The sequence below is a fragment of the Bombus vosnesenskii genome, unplaced genomic scaffold, assembly GCF_011952255.1.
Source record: "Bombus vosnesenskii isolate JDL3184/JDL3185 unplaced genomic scaffold, Bvos_JDL3184-5_v1.1 scf7180000015241, whole genome shotgun sequence".
Classification (NCBI taxonomy): Eukaryota; Metazoa; Arthropoda; class Insecta; order Hymenoptera; family Apidae; genus Bombus; species Bombus vosnesenskii.
Genome location: NW_022883898.1, coordinates 333,071 through 359,983, shown reverse-complemented (window position 1 = coordinate 359,983; position 26,913 = coordinate 333,071). Strand labels below are relative to the sequence as shown.

At 34.0% G+C, this 26,913-nt stretch overlaps 1 protein-coding gene across 1 annotated transcript in view; it reads left to right on the top strand.

Moving 5' to 3' along the window:
- The first annotated feature begins 533 nt into the window (after positions 1-533).
- LOC117241075 overlaps positions 534-26,913 on the top strand; it is a 237,934-nt gene continuing 211,554 nt past the window's right edge. The window contains exons 1-4 of the mRNA XM_033507059.1: positions 534-723; positions 4,888-5,039; positions 13,514-13,590; positions 14,087-14,161. Of these exons, the coding sequence (XP_033362950.1) occupies positions 679-723; positions 4,888-5,039; positions 13,514-13,590; positions 14,087-14,161 (349 nt within the window). The 5' untranslated portion in view covers positions 534-678. The remainder of the gene's footprint in view (positions 724-4,887; positions 5,040-13,513; positions 13,591-14,086; positions 14,162-26,913) is intronic.

Here is a 26,913-nt window from a genome sequence, read left to right as displayed (position 1 = left end):
AAAAAGTTTTCTTATTATTTGAAAAGACAGACAAGTATTATATCTTTCACGCAGATGTTATCAGTAATCTGCAAACTTGATGACATAACATGGCTGTAACATATCATAATTGCAAAAGTATTGTTAAATATCTGTTATTAAATACTGTATTGTAGATAATATTTCATATATCAAAGTTATGTTTGTATACTGGAAACATTGGTAATACGTTTTATATATTTTCAGTGTATTTTATATATTTGTACGTTTTACGTGCATAAATATTCGAATTCTATTTGAGTTAATAAGATTATATAAATATGTATATAGTATAATATAATATTATAATAATACATATAATGATATTTTCAATACATAATAATAGAAATAATAGCAACAGTAATACATACAATAAATATTGATAGAAGTATAATAATAGTTCAGTTTAAAAAATATTTCTGAAATTGAATACAGCTATGAAATTGGAATATTTCTACTTCAGCATCGAAATAATCACGTCCCGTGATATTATAGATTCGATGGTAGAAGACTACCGTTTTACCCAAAACAACTACTTTTTCAATTAACGTTCGTTGAAACTTTGCTAACCTTCGAAAAAAGGAACGAAAGGTACTAGGCGGTGTCACGAATTGCTCGCTGATATATTGACAAGATCCGGTAGTGAAGAAAGTTTACAACATGCTGAAGTTTCGAGCGCCGGGACAACGAAAGTGCAGCTACACGGTGAGAATCTTAAACGCCAAAGTAAAGTTTAATGAGTAAATTTTGATGAAGTCGGCTTTCTTTTTCCGCATGCTTTTCGAACAGTTTAGAGACAGGTATATTTTGACGAACGTAGAATTTTTGATAGGATAGAAATTTGCAACAACTCAGGAAAATAAGTCCGCAATCTGAACATTTACCATAAAAACTTATAAAAATTATCTACGATATTAATGAGCTTCAATATTCAGTGGAATCTTGTGAAACTATCTTGAACGCTTTCAGAACGAGATATCTCGTATAGGAATATCAAGATCCACCCTTCTATTCTGTATATTACCTTTTTTTTACTAAATATCTGCAGCAAATATCTTATAACTTTTAAGTAGACTTTCAGGTTGATTTCAAACTTTACTATTATATAAAATTACTACTATATATAAAAAGATAAGCCAGGTCTGCTATCTTTAATTTCTCAATGACGCGTGTAAAGTTTTTCGTCTGTAACGTAATATTAAAACATTATGAGCTCAGAATATGCGGTTCATTGAAAATAAGTCACAATGTCGTAGATGTCTGTATACAACAAAGAAAAACTGTCCCATACTAAGGTCGAATTGATAACACACTCTGTTAATATGTTTAGAAATTGTTTAGTAGTTTATGATCAATCAACGAGTTAAGATTACAGTACAATATTATATAAATTTAAAAAAATTAAACGAGTTGAAAAAAAAGCAAATTCTTGAACTAAAACAGCAACGGTTATCAGTAGCAAAAATATCGAAAGTAAGTAATAAGAAGAAGTAGAGTACTACACAATTTCTTAAAAAATGTTGAAGATTATGGTAGAAAGAAAAGTACTAGTCGGCCGTCATCGTTATCCGATCGTGATAAGCGAGCAATTGGAGGAGTATATTAACATTCGTATCTTATCATAGTGCTAATAAAATGTTAAGATGTTTTATATAACATATACGATATACAGGGTGGTTGGTAACTGGTGGTACAAGCGGAAAGGGGGTGAGTCTACGCGAAAAAAGAAGTCGAAAATATAGAATAAAAATTTCTTTTTTTAATTTTTTTTTAGTTTTTTAAAAAATCTACAGTGATATCCGTTATAACGAGACGCGATAAAGTGCATCTGTACCGAGCGAAAATTCAAAGTCGATTTTCTCGAAAACAAAGCCTCAAACGAAAAATTTTTATTCTATATTTTCGACTTCTTTTTTCACGTAGAATCACCCCCTTTCCGCTTGTACCACCAGTTACCAACCATCCTGTATATGTAATACATTTGTTATGTTAAGTTTCAAATACATTTTTGCAAACCACTGTAGATGTTACAAGTTTTTTTTACTACGAACATACATATTGTAGGGATCATAAAATTATTTGAGCAGTCAATTATGCACCATATTATTAAGTTAAAGTGAGACTATAATTTAGTATTAAATTATACGTTTAACACGATTATTCGCATTGTATCGAATATTTTTGTCACTTTGATGAAATATACATACGTTTGCAATAAATATTTTCTAACTATTATACGTTTAATAAAATTTCGGAAAATTTTATGTATCTGATTAAAAATCTATCTATCTATCTAAAAAGTTTTTCTATCTCTCTCTAAAAGTTTTCGATCGTAAATATTCAAATATTTTCGGGAGTCATTGTCAGTATTTGACGTTTGTTTAGGCTGTGAAGGTTTATACCATAAATTAATATTATAAGTAATATGTATTTTATTATTACTGATATTAGTAATAAGTTTTACTAGATTTCCGACTTAAGTTACTCATTTATGGTCAATGAAAGAATTTTGTTACTTAAAGCTGTCACTTAATGATTATGTTCAGATAGATACAGCGTTCAAAACATCGTATTTTTAAATCTTTTGAGTTTAGGTTTTCTACGTTTTATAGAAGATACACAATATTGTTAAACAGAGTACCGAGTATTTTATTTTTAGATAATGTTGTTGATGTAATGGATAATATTATCATTATTGACTTTTTAACATTAAAACTGAAAATTTCTTAAATTAATATTAAATTAATCTTAAAACAAAATCATAATACCATAAAATGTATAACTATGTATATGTTAACAGAACAGCATGAATATTATAAATTTAATTTTAAATATTAGCACAATGAACGATTGATTAATTTATTGGTCGACCGTGACATGTTAACTCGCTAATGGAAAATATTTGAAGTCTGCACTTCTACGCTATGAGATAATATACTTATTACTAATCTTTTATGTATTAGGTTGTTCCAAAAGTTTGTTTCGATTTATAAGGGAATAATAGCTGCACAATTTTTGTTTTACAAAATGGATCATAAGTAATTCAATAAAATAATATAAAACAAAAAAATGTTGTGCATCCATTATTTCCTTATAAAACGAAAGAAACTTTTGGAGCAACCTAATACATCATGAAAGCGTTTGTCAATTGAACCGTTTATTATGAGGATATGATGAGACAACTCCATTTTCTTAGATAATGATATTTAAAATTTTGCGTGTTATATAATTAAAAAATATAAACAGAAGTCTGGTTCTATTTTATAGACTTTTAAAACATCTAAATTTATTGTACAATGATTCTTGTACAAATACAGAAAAAGAGTGTGTTTTTATGAATAATGAATGGAGTTGCTGCTGAATTAATGTATTATGAATACATAAATACAATACAGTACAATAATAATAAAGGTAATGAAAATCTTGAATAATTTTCTTACTTTTGAGATATTTTTCTCATTATTATTTTGCATCATAAACCTCAAGCTAGTGTCACTTAAAATGTCATTCTCGTCTGATGATGAATTTGTTTCTATAATTCTTTTTTCTTTTCACTTTAGTTAACATCTATTTTTCTTGTATGTTTCGATTCTAATAAGACGTTTCATTTATTTATATGCTGTGTTTCTAAAATATAAAATAATATCAACCTTAGAACTAATTCGAAATATAGAATTATCAGTTACATTAATAACGTATATCACTGTCTAATGTTAACACGAAGTTATCCATTGATAAACAATTTCACTTTCGCTAGTTAAACCAATTAATTTTTTATAATAAAAGTAGAGTTTTACTTTCAAAAAACGATATCTTCGATATTTATGCATGACACCCATAACCTCTAAAACAAATGAATAACTACTTCTACGTCATTCAAAATGGAAGAACTTCACTAGTCAATTGAGAGAATATAGCACATGAAGTTATCTGACTTTCATAATAAATAATTTCGCATTTTCAACTACCAGCTAAACTTGTACTGATCAATTTTATATACAGTTTGGGTGCCAATTTGATAGGAAACACGTACATTTATCATTTATTTTAACAATAGCGTTCATATTGACAAAATCATTTCTACACATGTAAAAATATCACCTTTAATTATGGTTAAATGACATTTCAAAAAGGACCCTCACCAGTTGGGAATGGGATTCATCAATTTCTGTATAATAAATATCTGTAGCGATATCTTGACTATGGGGGAGTTGACAATTATGACCCTCCCGCCCACACACAATTACACTGTTATATCAGCTAACATCATACAAAATTTATCTCTGTTTTGTAAAACTTCACGTATACATTACTTTCTGTATTAATTATTGCGAAACATTTTTTCAAAATTTTACAATTTTTATTTTACTTTCCATTTCCGAAATTTTATCACATATAATATTCTGAAATTATGAGTCGACTAAAATTTGAAAATACCTATATCAAAATCTTCTGTTGATAAAAATCTAATTTCGAATCGAAATTTTCGATAGTGCTTTTGAATTTAAATTTCGTTAACATCCAGTATTACGTGATAAATATATAGATATTTTTTAACGATATTATCACTGTTATAATTTTTGTGAAATGTTACAAGAACTTCAATTTGAATTTATTTTTGGCACAAAAGGTAGATGAACTTCTCCTTGATCTAATATTGCGAATAGTTGTGCAATACAACATAATGCTATTACAAAATCTAATTTGTTTAACGTGAACAGTGTATTATAATCTTTTTTCAAGAAAAAGGAAAAGCGTCTGAATTTCATATTACGCTTATTTAAATTAATAAGCAAATTGAAGTACATGAAACGCGGTTCACAAATGTTATTTATCTAATTAAGGTACAAATATGAATTTTCGTTACAGGTTAATCCAGGCAGCAAAGCGGCTCAACAGGGGGTGAGAGAGGGTGATTTGATTAGTAGCATAAATGGAAGAACTACCCGGGATTTAACGAACAGCGAAGCACATGCACTCTTACGAAACGCTGGAGAACACTTGAAACTCGGTTTAAATCAGTAAGTCGTTTTATGTTATTCTTCCGATATTTGTTAACGAATTACATTTTATAAATATATTAATTGTAACTCCTGAAATGACAGTGCAGTAGCTCTTATTGTTTCAATGAGGGGATTTATTTAATAAAACGATCTATAATATCTTCAAATAAACTTTAACAACAAATTCAAATGAAATTTCAACGATTCTTTCATATCCTTCTAGGAACCTAAGAAATGTGCGAACAAAAAAAAGAAATAAAATGTGTTAATTCAAAAATGATTCAAAGACCACGGTAGAATTCAAATATCAACTATGTTTTATATTTATATCTCATATTTATATTATTTATTAGTATTTTAATCCATATAGGAATTAAGAACTCGATGTAAGACTCTAATATAATGCAAGAAACTAAGAAGAAGAATGCAACAACCTCCTCGCGATATACTCTGAGCCTAAACTACAATATAACCAAATAATAATAATAAAAGTAATAAAAGTAATTATTTTATATTCATATTTTGCTACGTGCAATATGTAGACTGTTTTGTTTAACTGGAAACGATGAAATCTCGCGAGGCATTAAAATTATCAAAAGGATGTTTTAACAAAAGTTGTTTGGTTCAAAAAAGGATATCATACAGTGCAATTTATCTTTTTACGGGTTAAGTAATGAGGAAGATTTTATGGCCAATTTCATTTTTTACATGAAACTATATATTTTTTAATGCACTAATCGAACCATCTCGGCACTTCTTATAAAGAAAAGTATTAATCTATTTGTTACGCCGGGCGACTCTCTGCCTGGCCTAGGTCACACACCGCGGGCCAGACGGACGCCAGATGTCCGCTCTTCCGTACGGCGTACCCTCAATAGCCTTAAGCACCCGTCATAAACCCGAGTCACTTACCTGCTAAGGTCCTTCAAAACAAACAAACATCTATTTCCGAAGAATTTCTAAAGACTATTGTCTACCACGGCGGGCAAGGGAAAGTTAGTTTTTCTCACGTACGCTGTAACTTTCCTCCCACTAACCACTGTCTCTCGAGGGCGGTTAAGACCCTTCGTTTAACCAATTAACAACGAAGCCTATTTCCCTCACTCTCTTAACTAACATCGTCACCAACAAATCCGATGGTCCCGTGCGCTAGACACACCCATCCTTAGCTTTCCTCCGACACAGCATCGTCACTCAACTTCACTTCTTCTACATCGTTGGAAAAGTCAACTACTAAGTCTAACGCTAATGCCCATCGGGCAGTCTAAGCATAACGCGAGAGTCGGTCTCGGTATTGTCGAGCCTACATTTCCTCTCCTAAATATCTTGTAGTGCTACGTCCACTAATACATTGAATCCAATTACAAGAGCCCTGCTCTAACGTACATATCTATCTTATCTTCGTGCGATAAGTGATTATCTATCTATCTATGCTCATCAGTGTAATCTAAGTGTTGGAAATATATAATTTATAATTCTGTGAATCACAGTGTTATACAAACTCAATCACCCCTATTATCTCAATGGAAATCAGCGGATCGATCAATTCGTGGTGTCGATTGTTATAATCGTAACGGGGATTTACGACCCCCGTTGACGTCTCTTCTAGCGACTACGTCTCCCCGCGATTGGTCGAATAAACACTATTTATGTCGGAAAGATATATTTTAACTATAGTTTAACAGATATATTAACTTTAATTTGTCAAATTTAACATACAAAAGACAAGAAAAGACGTAAAGGCTTCTGTATTTGCTTTCCTTGTCTTTCGTAGGTTTTACAAAGAAAAATTAAACTATCCACTAAACTAATAACTTTTCGATATAAATAAATTAATAATTTTTTATAGAGAATCTCGAACTGCATCGATTAAAGTATTGAAAAATATATAATTCTATTAAAGAAACAAAGTTGACCTTCAGATATTACACGTCTTTATTTATTTACACGTCTACCTATAGAAATAGCTAATCGTATCAGAATATGCTTCCTTTGTAATCATTCAACTTTTATCTGAAGCCTTTTTCAATGTAATTACTAGTATCAAAAATATTTCAACTTCAACTCTTACGTAACTCATCCTGTCTATACGTATATGTATACATATATGTGCTACGTATCTATGTGCTACGAGCGAAATCCGCATGGTGTGCAGAGTCTGCTTTGCCCGGGCAATGTTAGCATTCCACACCGCTGAGCTGCCTGGTAATTCAGTCGAATTAGACTTTAAATCGGGGAAAATTGTACAGAGTAATTTTTTTGCGCAAAGTGGTTCGATATTTTGAAGTGATTTACTTAAATTAAACCGTCTAAAACCTCTAAAAAATGGAATAACCTTTTTAATTTTTATCGTAGCGAATTGGTATAAAGACCAATTAATAACTGCTATACTTTTACGAATTTACAAAAGCAGTTTCTTTTTTCAAGAAGTCACCGTAACTCTAAATAGTATTAAAAGCTGAAAATTTCATAAAGTGTAGGGGAAGAATTGGATTAACTGCTCTTAAATTCTCGAACTAATCGATTGTGCGCTTTAATAAAAGTTATAAAGTTCTGGTACATGTGGTGGCACCTGAAATTGAATTTGCACTTTGAAATTGCTGGAACTTACATTATCTCAGCAACCATATTAGCAAGTACTATAATCAACTCTTTTAAAAATTATATCTAAGCCCAAACTGTTTAATTTTTTTATTTTTGATTTTTTATATCTCTAGTTTACTATTAATAAATGATTTTTCAGTGTCATATATGTACCTAGTTAACAAATAGACGTCATATAAGACATATCTTATTATTTAAATTTCTAAAGTAGATACTGACACAAAGGATTCTATTTATTACAAGGAATGGATTATACATTTTAAAAAGCTCGAATAATTTTTTCGAACTCGCAGTGTTTACGGATATTTTTATGGTGTCTGCATATTGCTCGGAAATCGAACACGATAAATCACAAAATTTTTTCTCGCATCTATAACTTCTGTTACAACAAACATGGACAAAGTCTATTTACATAAATAGCTCTTTGTTATGTCACAACTTGTTAGTTCTGTACTTTATTGGCCTCGTGAGCATTTGTTCAATAAACGTACCTGACCAAATGACCGACCGACATTTTTCAATACGTTTAATTGCCAAATAACTTAAATCATTAAACTTATTAAATTCAAAAGAATCCGTTACTTTTTCGAATTCAAGCGTGTCTTGTAAATACACATGGGTCAATTTCGCATAGAAATTATATGCGCTTACGTGAAAATATGGCTACATTTGTTGCATATATTCGAACTGTAACGAGCAATTTCCCGTTTTTACTTGTATCAACTGTTTTGCCGGTCTGTACCATTATAGAATATCGAACTCACAGTTGAGCCGTGGATTCATTATTTTTAAGTGAAACTGCTATTTCTAAATGAAACTGTTGAGAATTTTGCATCTTAATTGCCGAAATAATGGCATAGGAACACTAAATTTACACTTAGAATTTATATTACGATAGTTATATATTTATTTGATAAACGATTTCAAAGATATTAATCGATACACACATGCACGCGTCTCACCTTCTTTCCTACCAGACTGTTAACTGGACAGTTTACATTTCTTTGTTTTCGAGACGCCGCGCACACATATACTTCCACACACTGATATTCACATACACGTATCACTACTACGCATCTAACCTAGTCTAGCACATAAAATTATACATATCTCAGTAGAAACATAAACTTGTATTTAACTTGTTTAAGATCAATCTTTTTTCGCAAAAATCTCATAACCGATTTGGCTTAGTTTATTTCTCCATTTACAATATTTTAGTCAGTTTCAGACAAATTCAGGGAAGATAAAATTGCATCTGCATCTGCTTGAGCATTTTGAGCGAGAATGTGACTTGTAACAGCCCTTGAAAATGCGCGATCAAATAAAACTTTTTCGGCTGAGGTTTCGGCGTGTAATTAACAAAAAGCTTCCTTTAGTCCGCCCCTTTCCCAACGAATCCGACCGAGCCGAGGAATGATATTAGCGCATGAAACTTGCCAAGCCTAATAATTACCGAATCAAGTTATTTTCATTTGCGATTACTTTGGAACAAACTATGATTTCCCGAGCTTTTAGATAAAATGGCTAATTAAATGTAACGAACTTGTGTTGCTGATTATTGGCTTTACATCTTTCATCTGTTTCAATCCGTACTATTGTGGTGGAATTGTAGAGAATTGATAAAACGGTAACGAGAACTTGTCGTTGCAACCCGTCAAATATATTTGAAATAAATCAAATAAATTATAAATAAATATAGACAATGTCCAAAGTCGCTCGTACAAACGTATTCGCAAAGACAGTGTATAATCTCTCGCAGATAACTCGTAGATATTAATCGATACTCGTATAACTCGTATAATAACTGATAATAACTGATTCGCTCGCGATCGCGTCCGTTTATTTATACAGGTCGGCGGAGAGTCGGAAAATTCGTCTTTGTTTGACGGTTGCACGTAGCGGGGACATTGTTTTGCCCAGAGTTTATTTCTTCTTACATTACGATCTTGATACTCCGAGGCAAAACAACAACATGATTTGAGTTGTCCTCTGACTCGTGTGCCGCTACACTATTAAAATAATACTGTAATCGCCAGACGATGCATCAGTAAATGGTAATGGAATAATTTTTGATACACTTTCAAACTTGCACACTTTTACACTTTCAAAATGTTTGACCATGTTTCCATGCAATTTAAAATCATAAAATCGTAAAATCATGAAAAATTTGTAGAAGATTGTTAAGCAGATGATACATTTATACTGTACGTGTGTAGGTGTATGTGAGCGTTGAAGGACATTCAGGTCTCGGTTGAGACAAAAGCGATTAAAAGCCGTTGGAAGTGATTAGAATCATCAGAAGCAAACAACCAAGCGAGTAGGTTATCGGGTCCTTTAGAGAGTAACGTATATGTAGAGCTGAATTATTTGTAAATAAATTTTAAACTATTTGTTTTTCCAAATCCTCTCTATACCTTAACAAAGGTGCATCAAAACATTTTGAAATTTGATTATCGGCATGTAGATTTTTGATAGCAACATTATTGGGACCTAAAGAGTTGCCTTTTTTCAAATTATTTGAGAACAAAAAATAAGGCACCAAATTGTCCGATAGTGGATGAGAGTTCTTTAATCTTTTTTTTTTTTGTTTTTTAATGCACATAATAATGAACTGGGAGTAGCACATTATACCACTTTTCATATGGCATTCGTATTATGATCCGCATTATTGATTAAAAATTGCAGTTAAAATTATTGATTAAGAATCGTTTAAATTATATTTGTCGGGTATTCATTAGCGTTAGGAGCGTATAATGAATCTTCGCGTGAATTTGCCATCGTTGTTATGTACTATAGATACAAATGTGATTATTACAGAGTGTAACAAGTAATAACGGCGATTGGATGATCGAGATGTCGATGACAATGAATTCACGATTCTGATGTGACTCAACGTACTTGTCCACAGTACAAGTAGAACTTATCTGACTGAATCTCAGTCCAAGTGGAACTGCACTTATGTACTCTGCTCTGTACCTCTCTGTACCCCTCGGGTCAATCTTTGTTTTTAAGGAGAGCTATATAATTACTCCATGCCTCTGTTAGATACACGTCCCTCCCGTGACCGTGGCTACGTTCAGCGACCAGTTGTGTCACTTCGAGCCCAAGCCTTCTGTCGTAAATCTTGGGCAAATATAATTGGATTAAATCATAAACAATTACTTCTAAGTTTCATTATTTAAGTACAGCTATAATGAAAAGTCTAAAGTATTGGGGATCTTCCCAAAAATTGCGAAAGAAAGGCCCCGATGTCCTTCATCTCCGACATATTAATAAGATTCATGCACAATCGATATGTTTCGAAAAGAATTTTCTTCATATAAAGAACAAACTCCGTTATTCGATAACAAATCGATAAGGTATTGTAATTTGATGCATGTTTTTAGTGCATTATAAAAGACAAGCTTGACAAAATCGTGGATATGAATGACCGCGGTCTTACTGATGATATTATGCAACGAGCATGCGCGATGATCTTACTGTTTTTACCTGTTATTTTTGTCATTCTTAGATGCGTTGTTACTTTTTATGAGGATGTCAAGAAACACTTTGAAATTAGATGATATATTAAATGATGAAGATGGAAAAAGCAATTCAGATAATTTTGAACATCGAATGTCTTGAAAAATTATATAAGAACTTCGACTGAATAGTCTTAGTCTAGCTTAGACTGCGACGTTCCGTTTCTTCATTTTGCAACAATTCTTATCAGTCGTTGAATAGAATTTTGTCTCTAACGATAAGAAAACGGATTACATTGGGTTGGCAACTAAGTGGTTGCGGATTGTGTCATTGGGTGTTGATGTCAAAATCCGCAATCGCTTAGTTGCCATCCCAATAAAATCAATCTTCGCATTATTAGCCAAAATATTCAAACAGTTTGTTTTTTATGTATCACAGATCAAGCTTTTCTTCACGTATATATTGCACAGCAAAATCTTCAAGAAAATCGACATTCTTCAGCATTTTCTAGTACCAAATTAATTATAAACTACATAGCAGTAGACATTGTATCACTAAGAGAACGTCCTGAAATATTATTCAGTTGATAATTATTAAATCGCGTCATAGTAACGCGTGCATTAGCGTGCTAAGTCGAATACATCGTATATTCGAGAATAAATAATGTTATACCACTCACTATTATTGGATCGTTCTTAAATAGTCTTTAAAATTTTTATTCGTGTGCTATCATTCATTACAAATCGAACTACAGGACACTTACCTCAGTGCTTTAACAGAACCCGTTTTTCGCACCTTTATGCCTTTTTTTTAACAATGATGCCCATCCTTTTACCAGTTCCAAATATATGCGTTTCATTCCGCATGACCTCGCGAATCATATTGTGTAAAAATTACTAATTATTTTAATTTATAAAAAAAATTTACAATTTTTCCGATTTGGTGTATTTTGATGGCTAATTTTTTTATGGCAAAGTTCGGAGAAATAATTGAATAACGAACATGGTTCAATGTAACACGAGCGACATTGACATTGCCTACCATTGGATGAGCAGAGTCGAGAACTATTATTATTTCCTTGCAAACTTTATCAAGCTGAAGTGAATATTGTGTATAATTATAGATCCACGTGGGCTACATCGCGCTGAGCTGCTTCTATTTTATTTTCTTCGGTCAAACCGTTCCATTTAAAACGAAATATGTATGGGTTAGATATACATATGAAAATTTACGGTCGATAGAAACTCACGCCGATAATATCGACAAATCGTGCACGAGGCCACAGTTGTGGCCGAAAACTATTATCCCGAGTGTTTTCCATGCGTTGGCATCCAGTTTCCATCGCCGAAAGAGTTGGCGGTTGGCTGCCAGCGATCGGGGATTGCTGTACGTCTAATCCAATAACAGTACTTCGCTTCAAAAGAAATAATATGATTGGGATGAGTAAAACAACTTAGCGCTGCGCTGCGCGCACAATGACCACTTCAAACTTGGCAAAGTTCGAAAAAAAGAAAAAATAGTTTCTGAAACTGCCGACGCAGTGGTGGTTTTGTACACATTACAGCGGTCTATGTTCACCATTCAACTATTTTTTTGGACTTTGCCAAGTAGCGAGCGATGTGTAATGCTGACATTGCACTGTCCGTGTAAAGCTGACTTTGTATATTCCGCGGGCTTCGTCTGTAACATATGTTGAGTTCTCATTGGGGTTAGGGGCGTGTAACGAACCTTCATTTGGATTAGCCATCGTTGTTATACAATATAGATGATATTTACTGGTACAAATATGATTGTTACAGAATTTGACAAGTAACCGTGGCGACTAGATACCCGAGTTGCTAATGACAATGACCTCAGTTTCAATAACGAATTTACGGGATAGCAAATGCGCTTTCTTCCAAAGTCTAAGTCGAACTCAACTTATTTGTCCACAATTCAAGTGTAACTCAACTTACTTGTCCACAGTACAAGTAGAACTCAACTAATTAACTCAATCCAAGTGGAACTGCACTTATGTACTCTGCTCTGTACCTCTCTGTACCCCTCGGGTCAACTATATTTTTAAGGGGAGCTATACAACTACTCCATACCTCTGTTAGGTAAAAACGTCCATCTCGTGACCGTGGCTACGTTTAGCGACCAGTTGTGTCACTTCGAGCCCAAGCCTACTGTCATAATTCTCGGGCACACATAATCGGATTAAATCATAAACAACTACTTCTGAGCTTTATTATTCAAGTACCGCTATAATGAAAGGTCTAGACTAAAGTATTGGGGGTGTTTCCAAAAATTCCAAAACAGAGGCCCTGATATCTTTTCATCTCCGACATATATAAATATATTAAAACTGCATTGTCATATTTAAATCGAGATAAAAGCTTTAGAATAATGTAAATCGCATAAAAATTATATATCTTCTTTTGCAGGGAAAATATTGGCTCTCCAAAACGACGAATTTATAGAAGTAGTTTGCAAGAAAATACTACTAGTGAAATTCTCAGCAGTAAGTGTCTCTAATTTTTCATATAATGATCATTACAATTAGAATATTGAACTAACATATACAGGGTGGTTGGTAACTGGCGGTACAAGCGGAAAGGGGGTGATACTAAAATTTTTTTTTTTTTTAATTTTTCCATCGAGACAAAGATTTACAGTGAGATCCGTTATAAAGAGACGCGATAAAGTGCACGCGTACCGAGCGAAAATTCAAAGTCGATTTTCTCGAAAACAAAGCCTTGAACGAAAAATTTTTATTCTATATCTTCGACTTCTTTTTTCGCGTAGAATCGCCCCTTTTTCGCTTGTACCACCAGTTACCAACCACCCTGTACATCACTGTCCTTGATATTAAAATAAATTTTACAATTAAATTGAATATATTTAAGTATTGATAAATATAAATAGGTAAATTTAAGTGTACTATCTTAAATGCAAAGTATTTTCTTTATAAATAACAAATTTAACATACATAATATGTTGGATTTATTTCGTTACAGAAACAACGACAACGAAAACTACGACTACATCGAATACTCAGATTATAACGACTGATACAAAGAAGAACGAAACAAGTAAGTATTTTTCATATTGTTATGCCATTTTTTATACACAATTACGAGCTTTTTACTTTTACATTGAGAATATTCGGCCTTTCGAATAATATATAAACGCGCAAATATAAAAATACGTATTACACATAGTGCCGATTGAAAATTTCATCTACACTTTTATATTTTTACACTTGTCTTTAAATGTTTATATTCAGATAACTGGAAACTTTTTACAATTGTATCTAAAATTCAAAATTTTCATAAATAATGAAAATTTTTGAGTAGTGTTTTGGGCGTGGGTAAGAATTTGATCCGGTCGATTCAGTTCCGCACTTGACTTATTAACAAATGAAAGTTTTAACAATAAGTCAGTGTGCGGCGTGACATGGCGCGATGGTACAGCCGTTTGAGTCCCAAGCAGCGCGATCGCGCTATTTAAATTTTGTGTCGAAAAGTCCTAATACATTTGAAAGCTACGAGCGACTGACGGTATTTGGTACAATATTTCATTGTTATCTTCTCAATAATTTTTATTGAACAAAACTTGAAATATTTATAAACTAATAGTACGCATTTCATAAAGTAACAAATATGACGAGCGCTATTGCGCCGCTTGCTTCTCCTCGCAATCAATTAAAACAAGCGCTATCGCGCTGTTCGCCATTTTTCCACCCTGTTTTTTCAATGTGTTACGGCTAACACGTTGAATGCCACGCCAGTTCTACAAGGTTTAGCCGTGGCGCGGCGATGAATTTTTTATTATGCGATACATGTAACGGTGTATAATCTCGCTGAGATCACCGGTGACCCCCATGGCGCTGCAGTGCAATTTCGCTCGATTCACTTAATTTTTGCATCAAATATCTCATATTATTTCTTCGCGCTGCTAAATAATTGTTCTATGTTTTTACATCCCGGGACCTACCATAAACCATAATCCATCCTTCGGTCATACTTATTCTGTCAAGACCTCTAATTGCCATCAAACCATTAGGGCCATTAATTGCCATTAGGGTTATTGTTCATTAAAGTAAAACACAGAAAAAGCAGGGTTTTCCCATGTTCGACAGCCACAAGTGGGGGGCGCACGTAATAGAACTATATTTCAAGTATAAATAAAACTATTTTTACATGTTTTATACTGCATTAATTTCGTCACACCATTGTAGTAACGATGGTAATAATGACAAATTTATAACTATCGACATTTGTTCAAATTATGTATTTCTACTAATCTTGGTGTGCCTCACAGCGCCACGGTCAAGTTGAGTGCCGGTCACCGGTGATCTCCATAGCACTCAACGTGTTAACGACTGGTCCCAGGCCGGAAAATTTTCTTATCGCGTTATTGCGTGGGAAAGGTATATAAAAATTTTGTTTCCACCATCATACGCAACGGACGTACTGCGAAAAGAACGCGAATATTTGTATTGAAAATAATAGAGGAATCGTTACGGAAATGGGGAGTTCGATACATTCAATATTCACATGGCCTCAGCCGAGCCTTGCAATTCGAAAGCGTCAAAAGTTAGGGCTAATTAGAAACTGTGGATAGAATTTAAAATAATTGAGACAGGAAAGAAGAATTAAAAATCTAAACAACTAAATGGAAGACATAAAATATAACGCAAAAGACAACGATGTCAACATGTCTAGCAAGAATGAAGAAGGCGATCAGGATGTAACAACAGATACAGAAACATCGAGAAAAAGAATTCTAGTCAAACGATTTCTACCTTTATCTGCAACCACGAAAAATTTACGCTCACTCCAAACAGAAATAATATCAACGTATGAGACGTTGGGAAAAACATCAACTATAAAATGGTTAATAAACAATAAGTTCACAACTCCAGATAGATTTGAAGTATTACAGAATATCTCAGGACAGAAGAATTTCTTGCAAATGTGCCTCAGGAAAGAATATTCAAACAGTTGCTAACAAAAACAAACTCCTCCCACCTGTCTTCATAGACGATCATATATCATCGTTAACGGATTTATTAACTCGAGTGATGGTCTCGTATACATTAAAAACCATTGGAAACCAAATCAAAATTCAGACACTTTATCCTGATACATATCGTACTACAATATAATCAGTATTTTCAAAAGAAAAGATGCAAGAGGAAGCTACTACACGTTCCAACCTCGCAAAAGGGAGCTATAAGGCTGTTTTTTCGATCGTTCACGGAGAAACGCAATCGCGAGGAAGCGCGTCAACGGGAGTCATAAATTCTCGTTACGATTAGACAATCGACGCCACGAACTGATCGATCCCCTATTTCGATTAGGATAATAGAGGTGATTTAACGAGTAGAATACTTGATTAACAGTTCAAAGATATTATAGATTTCCAACAACTTTGTAGAGAAGCTAGTTACGCTGGTGCGTAAGGTATAAGTTAAGTAGGTGACTGATTGAAGGGTAAAAACCCGGTAAAGAGACGTTGACTGTTCTAAAGACGATGAACCAGCAAAGTTCGGTGACGATGCTGTCGCAAAGGAAAATTCTCGCTCGGTGGTGATCGCTCTACCATTGGTCGCTTGCGGGTGGAACACCCACGTTTCCCTAATTTTTACTCGATGAAGCAATAACCATAAGGAAGCTCTTGATTTGATGATTTTTTATGCCAATTGACGGCCTTAACGGCAAATCAAGAAGCCTCGTTTTATGACAGTTCCTTAGGTTTATCGCGATCCGCTTAATTCTATGTGCACAGCTGGTGGCCGCCTCGAACGTAAAGAGTCACCGGACGTAGCAAAGCTAATTATTAAGGATCTCCACAGAGTGCAAGAGTTAGAGCAACAAGGATATGCAATTTTATACATAAGCAATGTAATCAGGAAAAGAACAACTAAACTGTTTCTGTTAAGGTAAAGAAAGGATTCGGAAATACAAATCGTTTAGTTTATTTTACACACAACAGCTATACAATATATCTTACACTCTGAAGACCTCGACAACCTTCTTGCACGCACGCTTGTTCTCAACCGACTCTTCCAGATTCTTCTAACATCTGGCAACAGTCTTTTGTCTCCACTAAACCTGGACGCCCTCTAACGCTTACACACACATTCACATGTACAGTGTAAATGTATCATCTACCCAACAGTTTCCCATATTTACAATAGAACTTGCTTCAGTTCAATCTTTCTTATTACTAAAGTTGCACACGTAATGATGCAAGTGGAACTATCTAGACAACCAATATCTTACGCAGTGCTCCAGATGCCAACACATGGGCACACATACACACACGCGTGCGCGCACGCACAGTTATTATAACCTGAATACAGATGCAGAAAATGTTTTCGTGCATATCCATCCAAAAATTGTTCAAGTACGTACAGATTAAGTAAATCGGTATGCGTCAATTATAGTTGAGCACAACCAATCAGATATAAAGGTCGCCAGATGAGGGAAAATCTAGTTAGAAAAACAATACCAGAAAGGTCAAGATAACTTGATTTTTCGCGAATAAATAAATAAACAAGATGAAGAAATAATAGGGGAACATTTGCAGACATAACAAATACCAATTCTAAAGATACATCGAGAACACAGAATTTAGCCGAAGAAACTTTTCCGGAACAAAATAACAACTTTAATGACATGCATATCGCGATTCAGAAGCCAACAGATAAGATAGCCTCATTCGTGAAATAAATGATAAATCGATTCAGTACGTTCATGCAGTTATTAACTAAAATCATATCCCACGATGAATAGATTCAAACTAGTGGCGTAGAATTATGATGAATCACAAATCTAAATGGAAGAACTTCAAATATTCTTAATCATCCATGATATCGACATTTGCCTATTGCAAGAGACGCAGAGGCAGACAGATCATATTTTAAAATACCAAGATTCCAGATATACGTTATACAAACGATGACAGACAAAATTAGAGACATATCGGCTATCATAATAAAAAAAAAAGAAAAGAGATTATACATTTTTATTTATTATTTCTTAGTCCGTGCCTTTCAGCTTTGGACGAACTTTCGGTTTTGCATCTCCTATGTCTGTTTCTCTTCTTATATTTTTACATCCCCTCTTTTCCACTCTATTCTATTGCATTCCCTTAATTATTCTATCTCTAAAAACTAAAACTAGAAACTACAAATTAACAACTAATGACTAAAAACTATTGCAACTTTGGTCCTTAGCCTCCTTGCTGTGCTTCCTTCCTGTCGTTTGCCCTTCTATTCTCTATTATTGCTTTCAGTTCTGTTAAACCTTCTCCAGTCTCGTTTAGCGTTTTTCCTATGTCTCTTGATCCTCCCGTTATTTCACATTCTTCTATTACGTGTCTCAGGTCTTCTTCTTTCCTTTTACATAGCCTGTATCTTTCTTCTCCCTCCTCTTTCCAGTATTTCTTTGCTTTGGTCTCGTTTCCACATCTGAATCTTGTTAACATTTTTCTGTCCTTCCACTTCATCCTCCCTTTTAAGTATTTTGGTAACAAAAGAATTATTAAACCAATAAATGCTAAGAGATCATCAGGTTAGAATTTAATTTCAAGGACCTTGTTGTAACATCTATCAACTAAAGCAATCAGATTTATAACACTACTGTTCAGCTCAATACTGCGGAGGGATACTTCCCTATACCCTGAAGATGTGTTTGAATAATGTTAATTCCCAAACGAGGAGAACCTTTCGCCATACCAATAAATTACAAATTAATCATACTTCACCCAATCGTGCCTAAATTCGTCGGAAGAACAGTACACGCAAAAATGCTGCAAGAATATCAGAAAATCATATCCAATTGGGTTTCAAAAAGCATCACGGAATGATAGCGCAAGTTCGAAAACTAGCGATGAAAGTGCTAAAGGTCTTCCAAGACAAAAATGCTACAACTGAATATTCTTAGATATGGAGAAAGCTTTCAATAAAATACCACATGATAAATTCATCGAAAATCTAAAAGAAAAATTGACAACAGACATCTCATCAATTTTGATCAACTGCCTGGTTTCTTCGTTAAAATTCTAAAGGAAATTACTGAAATGGGCGAATACATATCCAACGTGTCTTGAGGCAGTACTACGACTCACTTGTTTCAACATCAATTGTAATATACACATCAAATCCATGTAAAAAAATATAGTATAATATTCTTACCTTTGTTGATGACATCATATTTACCTACTCTAGAACAGATCACAGGTTAAGAAATTATAACAAATGTTGGAAATCATCATCGACCTCACATGGAAACAGCATATACATAGAATCAGACAAAAAGCAAATGGTACACTGGTTAAATTCTGGTGGCTGCTCAAAGGAACATCACAATTTAACCTTAAATCTCGTACATTATTGTACAAAGCCATGATTAAGCCACTATGGAATTGTATTGCGGACTGCGGCAGCTATCCCACCTAAGTTCAGAGCAGTGAGAAAAATACTAAACGTTCAGTGGTGCGTAAGAAGAGATAATATGAAAAAGGCCCTCGAGCTTAAGTCAGTAGAGGAAGTTGCTATTGTACAAAGCTTTAAAACTATCCAAATCCTACTGTCTCAGACTGTTTTCAGGAATTCCAATAGGTAAGAAGAATTAAGATAAAACATCCTTTGGACAACTATCGTCCTACCGCTCCAGGTCGCTGAACTGAAGAAAATAGAAAGACGAGATAGCATACAACTAGTAAATAAGCTCGCTCAAAACATTGTAACGGTAAAAGTATATTTAAAAAATGTAGAAATTCTCGTATAGTGATTAAATACAGAATAAACGATATAATATAGAAGGAAAAAGAGCACAAATAAGAAACGATAGAGAAACAGTAGAGAAAGAACACGAAGGAGAAATTGGATATTGAAAGGGTCTGGTCGTCAAATGTGCAAGATCGAGGATAACCAACCGCGAGCAAATCCTGAGAAAGCAAGCAGAGGACGAATAAGTTTAAGAATGTACGGGGAAGAGAAAGTTTGGCGAAAAGAGGCTTTTCTAGTTTCTGACAAGGACGTGATGGCAGTGACGTAACTGCCACAGTGTCAGTTTAAAGGAATGCAGATTTTTTTTCGCTCATTCGATATTTTATGATTTAAGGGAAGTTTATGCGTGTACCATTTGCTTGCATTGGAACTTCGAACTATGTTATTGTGTAATTAGCTGGCAATTATCGAATTCATTTTTGTTCTGCAAAAGATCATAAAATTAGTTCGATATTAATGGAATTTTTGAAAATAAATTACCATTTATCTAACCCACTTTAGCTATAAAATCATCATGCTGGAAATGTTTTGAGTATATTTACATGGAAAAACATGTGTGTAAAATAATCTTTAAATTTGTTGCAGCCATTGTTCAACTCGTTCTCAGTTTCTCGTACAATTACCATACATGATTGAACGAATATATAATTAATGTTGATAGGGTTAACAGAAATATGATTTTGAGCTGATTGTTTAGATAGTAGAATATACCTGTCGGTTAATTAAGCATTGCGACACGCGATGTTTAACAAAGCACACGATCTATGGTTATAAATCGTTGAGTATGATATATACTCATTATTACGATGATTATGTATGATGATTATAAAAAACAATTCATATATATGTTTCTTTGTATGTTTATCATGCATGTGTGTATAAAGTATATATACACACAAGATAAACGTACAAAGAAAAAATCATTTACCTATTTCATAAATTAAAGTAACAGGTAGAGTACGTTCCATTTTAATCTCTAAATGAATTTATCTTGAAAATGAATAATTTCAAAAATTTTAAAAAGAATAAATATTGAGAATTGTAATGTTCATAATAAATTTTGTTAATAATGAATACATTCTTGTACTCAAATTGATGAAAATTTTGTAGAGTACTATCAAGATATGTCACTACACCTTTTCTTTATTTTTTCTTTTCTAACAATCGATAAATTCTTTAAACTTATTACTTGAAATAACTTTGCAGTGACTAGTTGCATAAACAAAAGAAGTATTTGCAAACGGCTAGCACGGTTTATGATACGAAAATACTAAAGTTATTTTTGAGCAAGCCAATTAGCTTCCAATAGCTCTGCTTAATGTATCGTTTCTTTAATGTACTCGAATTTTTAAATTGCTTGTGTCGCTAACAACAACATCCTAAGTTTTTGCAAAGCGTCCACAATACAAGACCAGGTGGCCACGATCTGCTGTCACAACTTTGGGGCTCGAGAGAAATCCCGTTACGTTGTCAACTTCCCTCCGGTAACACTACTCTTACCAAATCGTATCTAAAAACAAAAACAAACAAACAAAATCCTGTTAAAAGTACACAGCGCGGGTAGCATGATTTGGCGCGCGGTCGAAAGCAAATATTGATTAGCTAATTCTTTCCTTAGTGGTAGCTAATTAAAAGTACTCCCAAAGTGCACAAAGTTTTTCACGAGAAAGTACAAACAGAGCAACTTAAATAACGTAGAGCCTTCGACGAGTACAGAATATTGACACTTGGGTATAAAAATAAAATATTGAGAAACTGAACGCTGTGGTTTAACATAACACGCATCCAACGATCCCTTCAACTTCTTTATACAATAATTAATATTAAATAAATGTTCACTGACAAGAAACAGGTCTTAGATAAAATATTTATTCAAGTTTAAGTTAACATAAAGTTATAATAAAAAATACATAATAGTACATATATACAGGGTGGTTGGTAACTGGTGGTACAAGCGGAAAGGGAGTGATTTTACGCGAAAAAAGAAGTCGAAAATATAGAATAAAAATTTTTCGTTCGAGGCTTTGTTTTCGAGAAAATCGACTTTGAATTTTAGCTCGGTACGCGTGTGGTACGTTATAACGGATCTCACTGTAGATTTTTGTCTCGATGGAAAAATTAAAAAAAAAAATTTAAAAAACAAATTTTTATTCTGTATTTTCGACTTCTTTTTTCGCGTAGAATCGCCCCTTTTCCGCTTGTACCACCAGTTACCAACCACTCTGTATAATAAAAGAATATTAGCTTTCAACACTTTATATAAATGAATTGTAAAACACTGAGAAATTGTACTAATTACTTTTATAAGAAACAAGATAAAAATTTACATTTGATAGGATGTTTTGCTATTTTATACTCAATCTTTATCTCCTTATTATTTTATACCCAATCAATTTTTTTATAAATTAACTATTTTCTATCCTTCTTAATACGAAAAGAATAAATTAATTCGATCATTAATGCTTAGCTACAAAAAGATTATCGCAACTAGGACCTATTCTTCTCGAAAAGTTCTTTTTTCTTTTTTTTTTATTTGGTAGACTATTTACAATCAATTCTCATTGAGAATTATAAGTAAATTATTTTGGCGTGGTACTGTAACTTGGATTATAATAGTTTATAGTATGTTTGATTCTAGCTGCACCTATGTTTAAATCTAGAGGATAATGTCTTTTTAGCCTGCGGATCTGATCCATCGTGTCAAGTAATTGAGTAACTAATGGGTTTTGGTGGTTCTTAACTCTTATGTTATACCTGTTACTGAATTTGGATATTTCTTCTTTAACTGTGAGTATCTTAAGGTCGCGATGTATCGTTTCGTTGGTAACGTACCAAGGCGCATCTATCAAGGATCTTAGAGTTTTCGATTGGAATCGTTGAAAAATTTCTATGTTGGAATTACTCGCTGTTCCCCATGGTTGGATCCCATAGATCCAAACATGTTTTAATATGACCTTATATAGCATTAGTTTACTCTGCACGCTTAAGTTGTAACGTCTGTCAATGAGCCAGTAGAATTTTTTAAGTTTTGATTTAAGTTGTTTGGATTTATCTACGATGTGTCGTTTACTGTTTTCTGACACCGAAACACTCTGCGTTGTCGTCTCGATGGCCTGCGGAATGTTCGCTAGACCACCATGTTGGTTTTTCTATCGCTTGTAGAGGATGGTTGGTCGCGTGGTAGTTTAAATTACGAGATTGCTCGATGTTGAAGCCGTCAAATATATTTGAAAATAATTATAAATACAGAGTCGACCGTAGATTGCTCGATACAGGTCGTTAAAAGAATGTTCGCTAAGACGCTCAGTACTAACTGATTCGCTAAAGATTGTGTGTTGATCGCTAATAAAATCGCTCGAGACTGAGACTCGTTTATTTATACTGGTCGAGGGGGTACCGGAAACTTTCCATTCGCCTTTGTTTGACGGTTACACGTAGCTGCGACATTGTTTTGTCCGGAGTTGGTTTGTTATTACATTATGACTATCCTAACGATGTCGGTACTCCGAGGCAAAACAACAACGTGGCTCGAATTGTCCTCTTGCTCATGTGCCGCTACACGCTAATTTATGGCTAGGTGACAATTGAGTGAGCTTGAAGGCCCTGCGTATGTATGCGAGGCTGTGAGAAATGTCTATTATAAATTATAACTCATAACTCAATAATTAAAAATGAATATCGTCAATGTATTACGTTTGGGTTTGGGTGCTACTTGGCTGTGAGAAATGTCTATTATAAATTACGAATTATAACTCAATAATTAGAAATGAATATCGTCAATGTATTACGTTTGGGTTTGGGTCCTACTAGGCTGCCCCGAGGCAGCCCAAACATTTGAAACATTTCTTCAGTTTGAAGAAAAGTCCTTCGTGCCACACTTTGTCGAATGCCTGTTAAATGTCTAGGAATACCGCAGAGCGGTATTTTTTCTTTTCTAGGTTTTGGCTTATATTGTGTGTTAAACGATGAATTTGTTCTATCGTAGAATATTGCTTCCGAAAACCGAATTGATGATCTAGTAGTGTTTTTAAATCCTCTATGAGTGGAAGGAGTCGATTCGTGAACATTTTTTCGAATAGTTTTGACAAAGTGGGTAGTAGGCGAATTGGGCGGTAGGGGCTAGTTTCTTGTATTGGTTTTCCGGGTTTAGGGATGAGAGTTATCATTGATATTTTCCAGGGCTTCGGATAATATTCAGGACGAAGGATTGGATTGAAAATTGATGTGATGAGTGAAATCCCTTTTATGGGAAGTTCCTTGATTGTTTTATTACCTATTTGGTCATGCCCCGATACTTTCCTGGGATTTAGGCGACGGATTAATTCTGTAACCTCTAGAGAAGTGAAAGGTTTAATAGGAGGAGACGGATTTGGAAGGGAGAGTGCAGGTATTCCGTTATTTCCGGGGAAATATTGGAGGAATGAGGTTTAAATACGTTGGATAGATGTTTAGCGAACAGGTTGGCTTTTTCTTTAGGGCTACGTGCCCATCCGCCTCGCGGGCAGCGAATTGGGGGAGTCACGTAGTTGGCGATCGAAGAGTTGTGATGATAAAAAACAACCAAAAGAAAAGAAAGGTGGATACAAACATAGAGGCAGACCGAGGAGATCGGATAAAGTTGAAGTTAAAAAAGATGAAGATACAAGAAAGATCTTACAAAATGAAAAGAGTGGATTAGAAGAATAAGGAAAAGTCGAAGAAAATACAAAAGAAGAAACTGCAGAGACAGAAGTCAGGCCAAAAAGTATATTAAATAATAAGTGCGATTTACTTGATACCGAAAGAGCTATTGACATTAATGATACTGTTCAAAATATTAAATTTACCGAAGGTAGAAGCCACACTGAAAATGATATGGAAGATGTAGTATAAGATTCACAAGAATTATCTAATAAAAGTAAATTATCAAAAATAAGAATTGCACTTAACATAACTGAAGATATAAAAACTATTTTACAGAATGAAAAGAAATCATTAAAAGGAGGAAAAGAAGTATGAGAAAAGAAGAAAATGTACAGATTGAAATCACAAACCCTCATCGGTCAACATCTTTCAGATCGGTCGCGTAAACTGTGCTTATAAACTTGTGTTATTTAATAAAGTTCTATAGAAAAGAAACATAAAGTTGAGTTACGGCTCAACCTTCTTGTCTTTAAAACCTAAGCCTTAATTTTATGTGACAAATCCATCGTCGCCTGTCAACTGTCTATGGTCTGTCCTCGTCCCAGTCTATTATCTATACGCTGTCGATAGCTTCAGTGCTTGAGAAAACTAAAAAGACTAGATGTAGAGGTTTCTTAGAAGTGGTGACCACTTAAACAACAATTGACTGACACAGTGACGAATATAAAATTCTTCGGTTGACAAAATGATAATTAAATCTTCGGTAGACGAACGGTAATTAATTATTGACTTCTCTGAGTCGCTACATTTATTTATATCTGTCGGAGATGAAAAAACATCGGGGTCTCTCTTTTGGAAATTTTCGGGAACATCCCCAACGTTTGTTCAAACTGCCGACTTTGTTTACAGTTTTAAACTGTCTTAATATCGTTAAAAAAACATAATTAGGTAAATATAAAGACATAAGTAAGTTTTGGCAAGATATAGATTTTAGGCTTTAACTATCTTTCATTTCAAATACTATAAACACGGTTTCAAATAAACGTTTTAAATTACCTTGATTCACATGATCTTTTTTTCCTGGTGAAGATCATCGGCGATTAAGACCAATTTCACTGATAACTCGTTGATATGGAAACTCGCAGAAAAAGATGTCCTGAACAACTTCGATTTCGAATTCGAAACAATGGGTCTTTTTAAATTAACGTGTGAGTCTATAGAATCATCAGAACTTTGGCACTTACTCGCTAGATTTATTTGCTTATTGGAAAACTTTATATCGTAAAAAATGGAATATATTAAGTCACTTACAATACAAGTATAACTAACTTAACTATACACAATTATTATAATCGAAAATCGAAGGAGAAAAACAGATAAATAAATTCTTGTTGATTTTGTGATTTTAATGTCACTTTACGATTAAACGATATGAAACATCTGCAAAAAGGCGAAATATAAATTATTAATATGCACATTATACGATATGTTAATAATTAATAAGCTTTGCTATTGTAGCATATAGAGTTCATACCTATCGATTTTACTAAAAGAGTGAATAATTTTGAAAATCTCGAGTGATTCTTGAATTCGCTGATAAACGACTGTAATTATAATATACATTAATTGTCCATTAATTTGTCACTAATTTGCATATTTTAATAATTTTATTAAAATAAAAAATGCTGTTACTACAAATCAGTCAAATTATCCCGGTATTTATGAGCGGCAGTATATATTTTCGCTTCGATTCACGATTGTGGGACCCTTTCCTGCGAATCGGCGTGTCGTCACGCGACGATGGGCAGATGAGCAACGTGTACCACGGTTCACTTATAGCCTGCGTGCATGCACGTTCTCAAACACTGCCAAACCTAACCCACACCTGTTGACCGGTCACACGGACGATCAACCATGCGAGATGCACCTGCCATTACATTTATAAGTTTTGTTTGTGTTTCCACGACGATGCCGCACCCTCCTTCACTTAGAAGACGCCCTAGAAGGTGAGACCCTCTTCCTTCTTTTCGAATCGCTGTACAATCCACCTCTCTGTCAGTGTTCGAATGCGCTTTGACCAGCGTGCTTTCTCAGTTCTGACGAAACGTCTGGAAACCGATTGAAGAATCGTTTGAATCGCTACTTTCTGGATCTGAAACGAAAGTTCGGCCATCGAGTGTGGGTACTGTGAAGGTGGGAAAGTTAGAGACCAGATCGTGTCGTTTGCTTCAGTTTTTGAATACGGTGGTGTACAGGATTGGTGAGCAAGTGGTTGTAAGGGCACACGTGTTCGCGATGCTCTATACTGTGGGAAACTGTGACTGTGGCTTTTGACCGATCGTCACGTGTGAACTCGACGAACTTCCAACGAAACTGAGCGATTTCGAAAGATAGACATAGAAAGGTGACTCGTAGTTG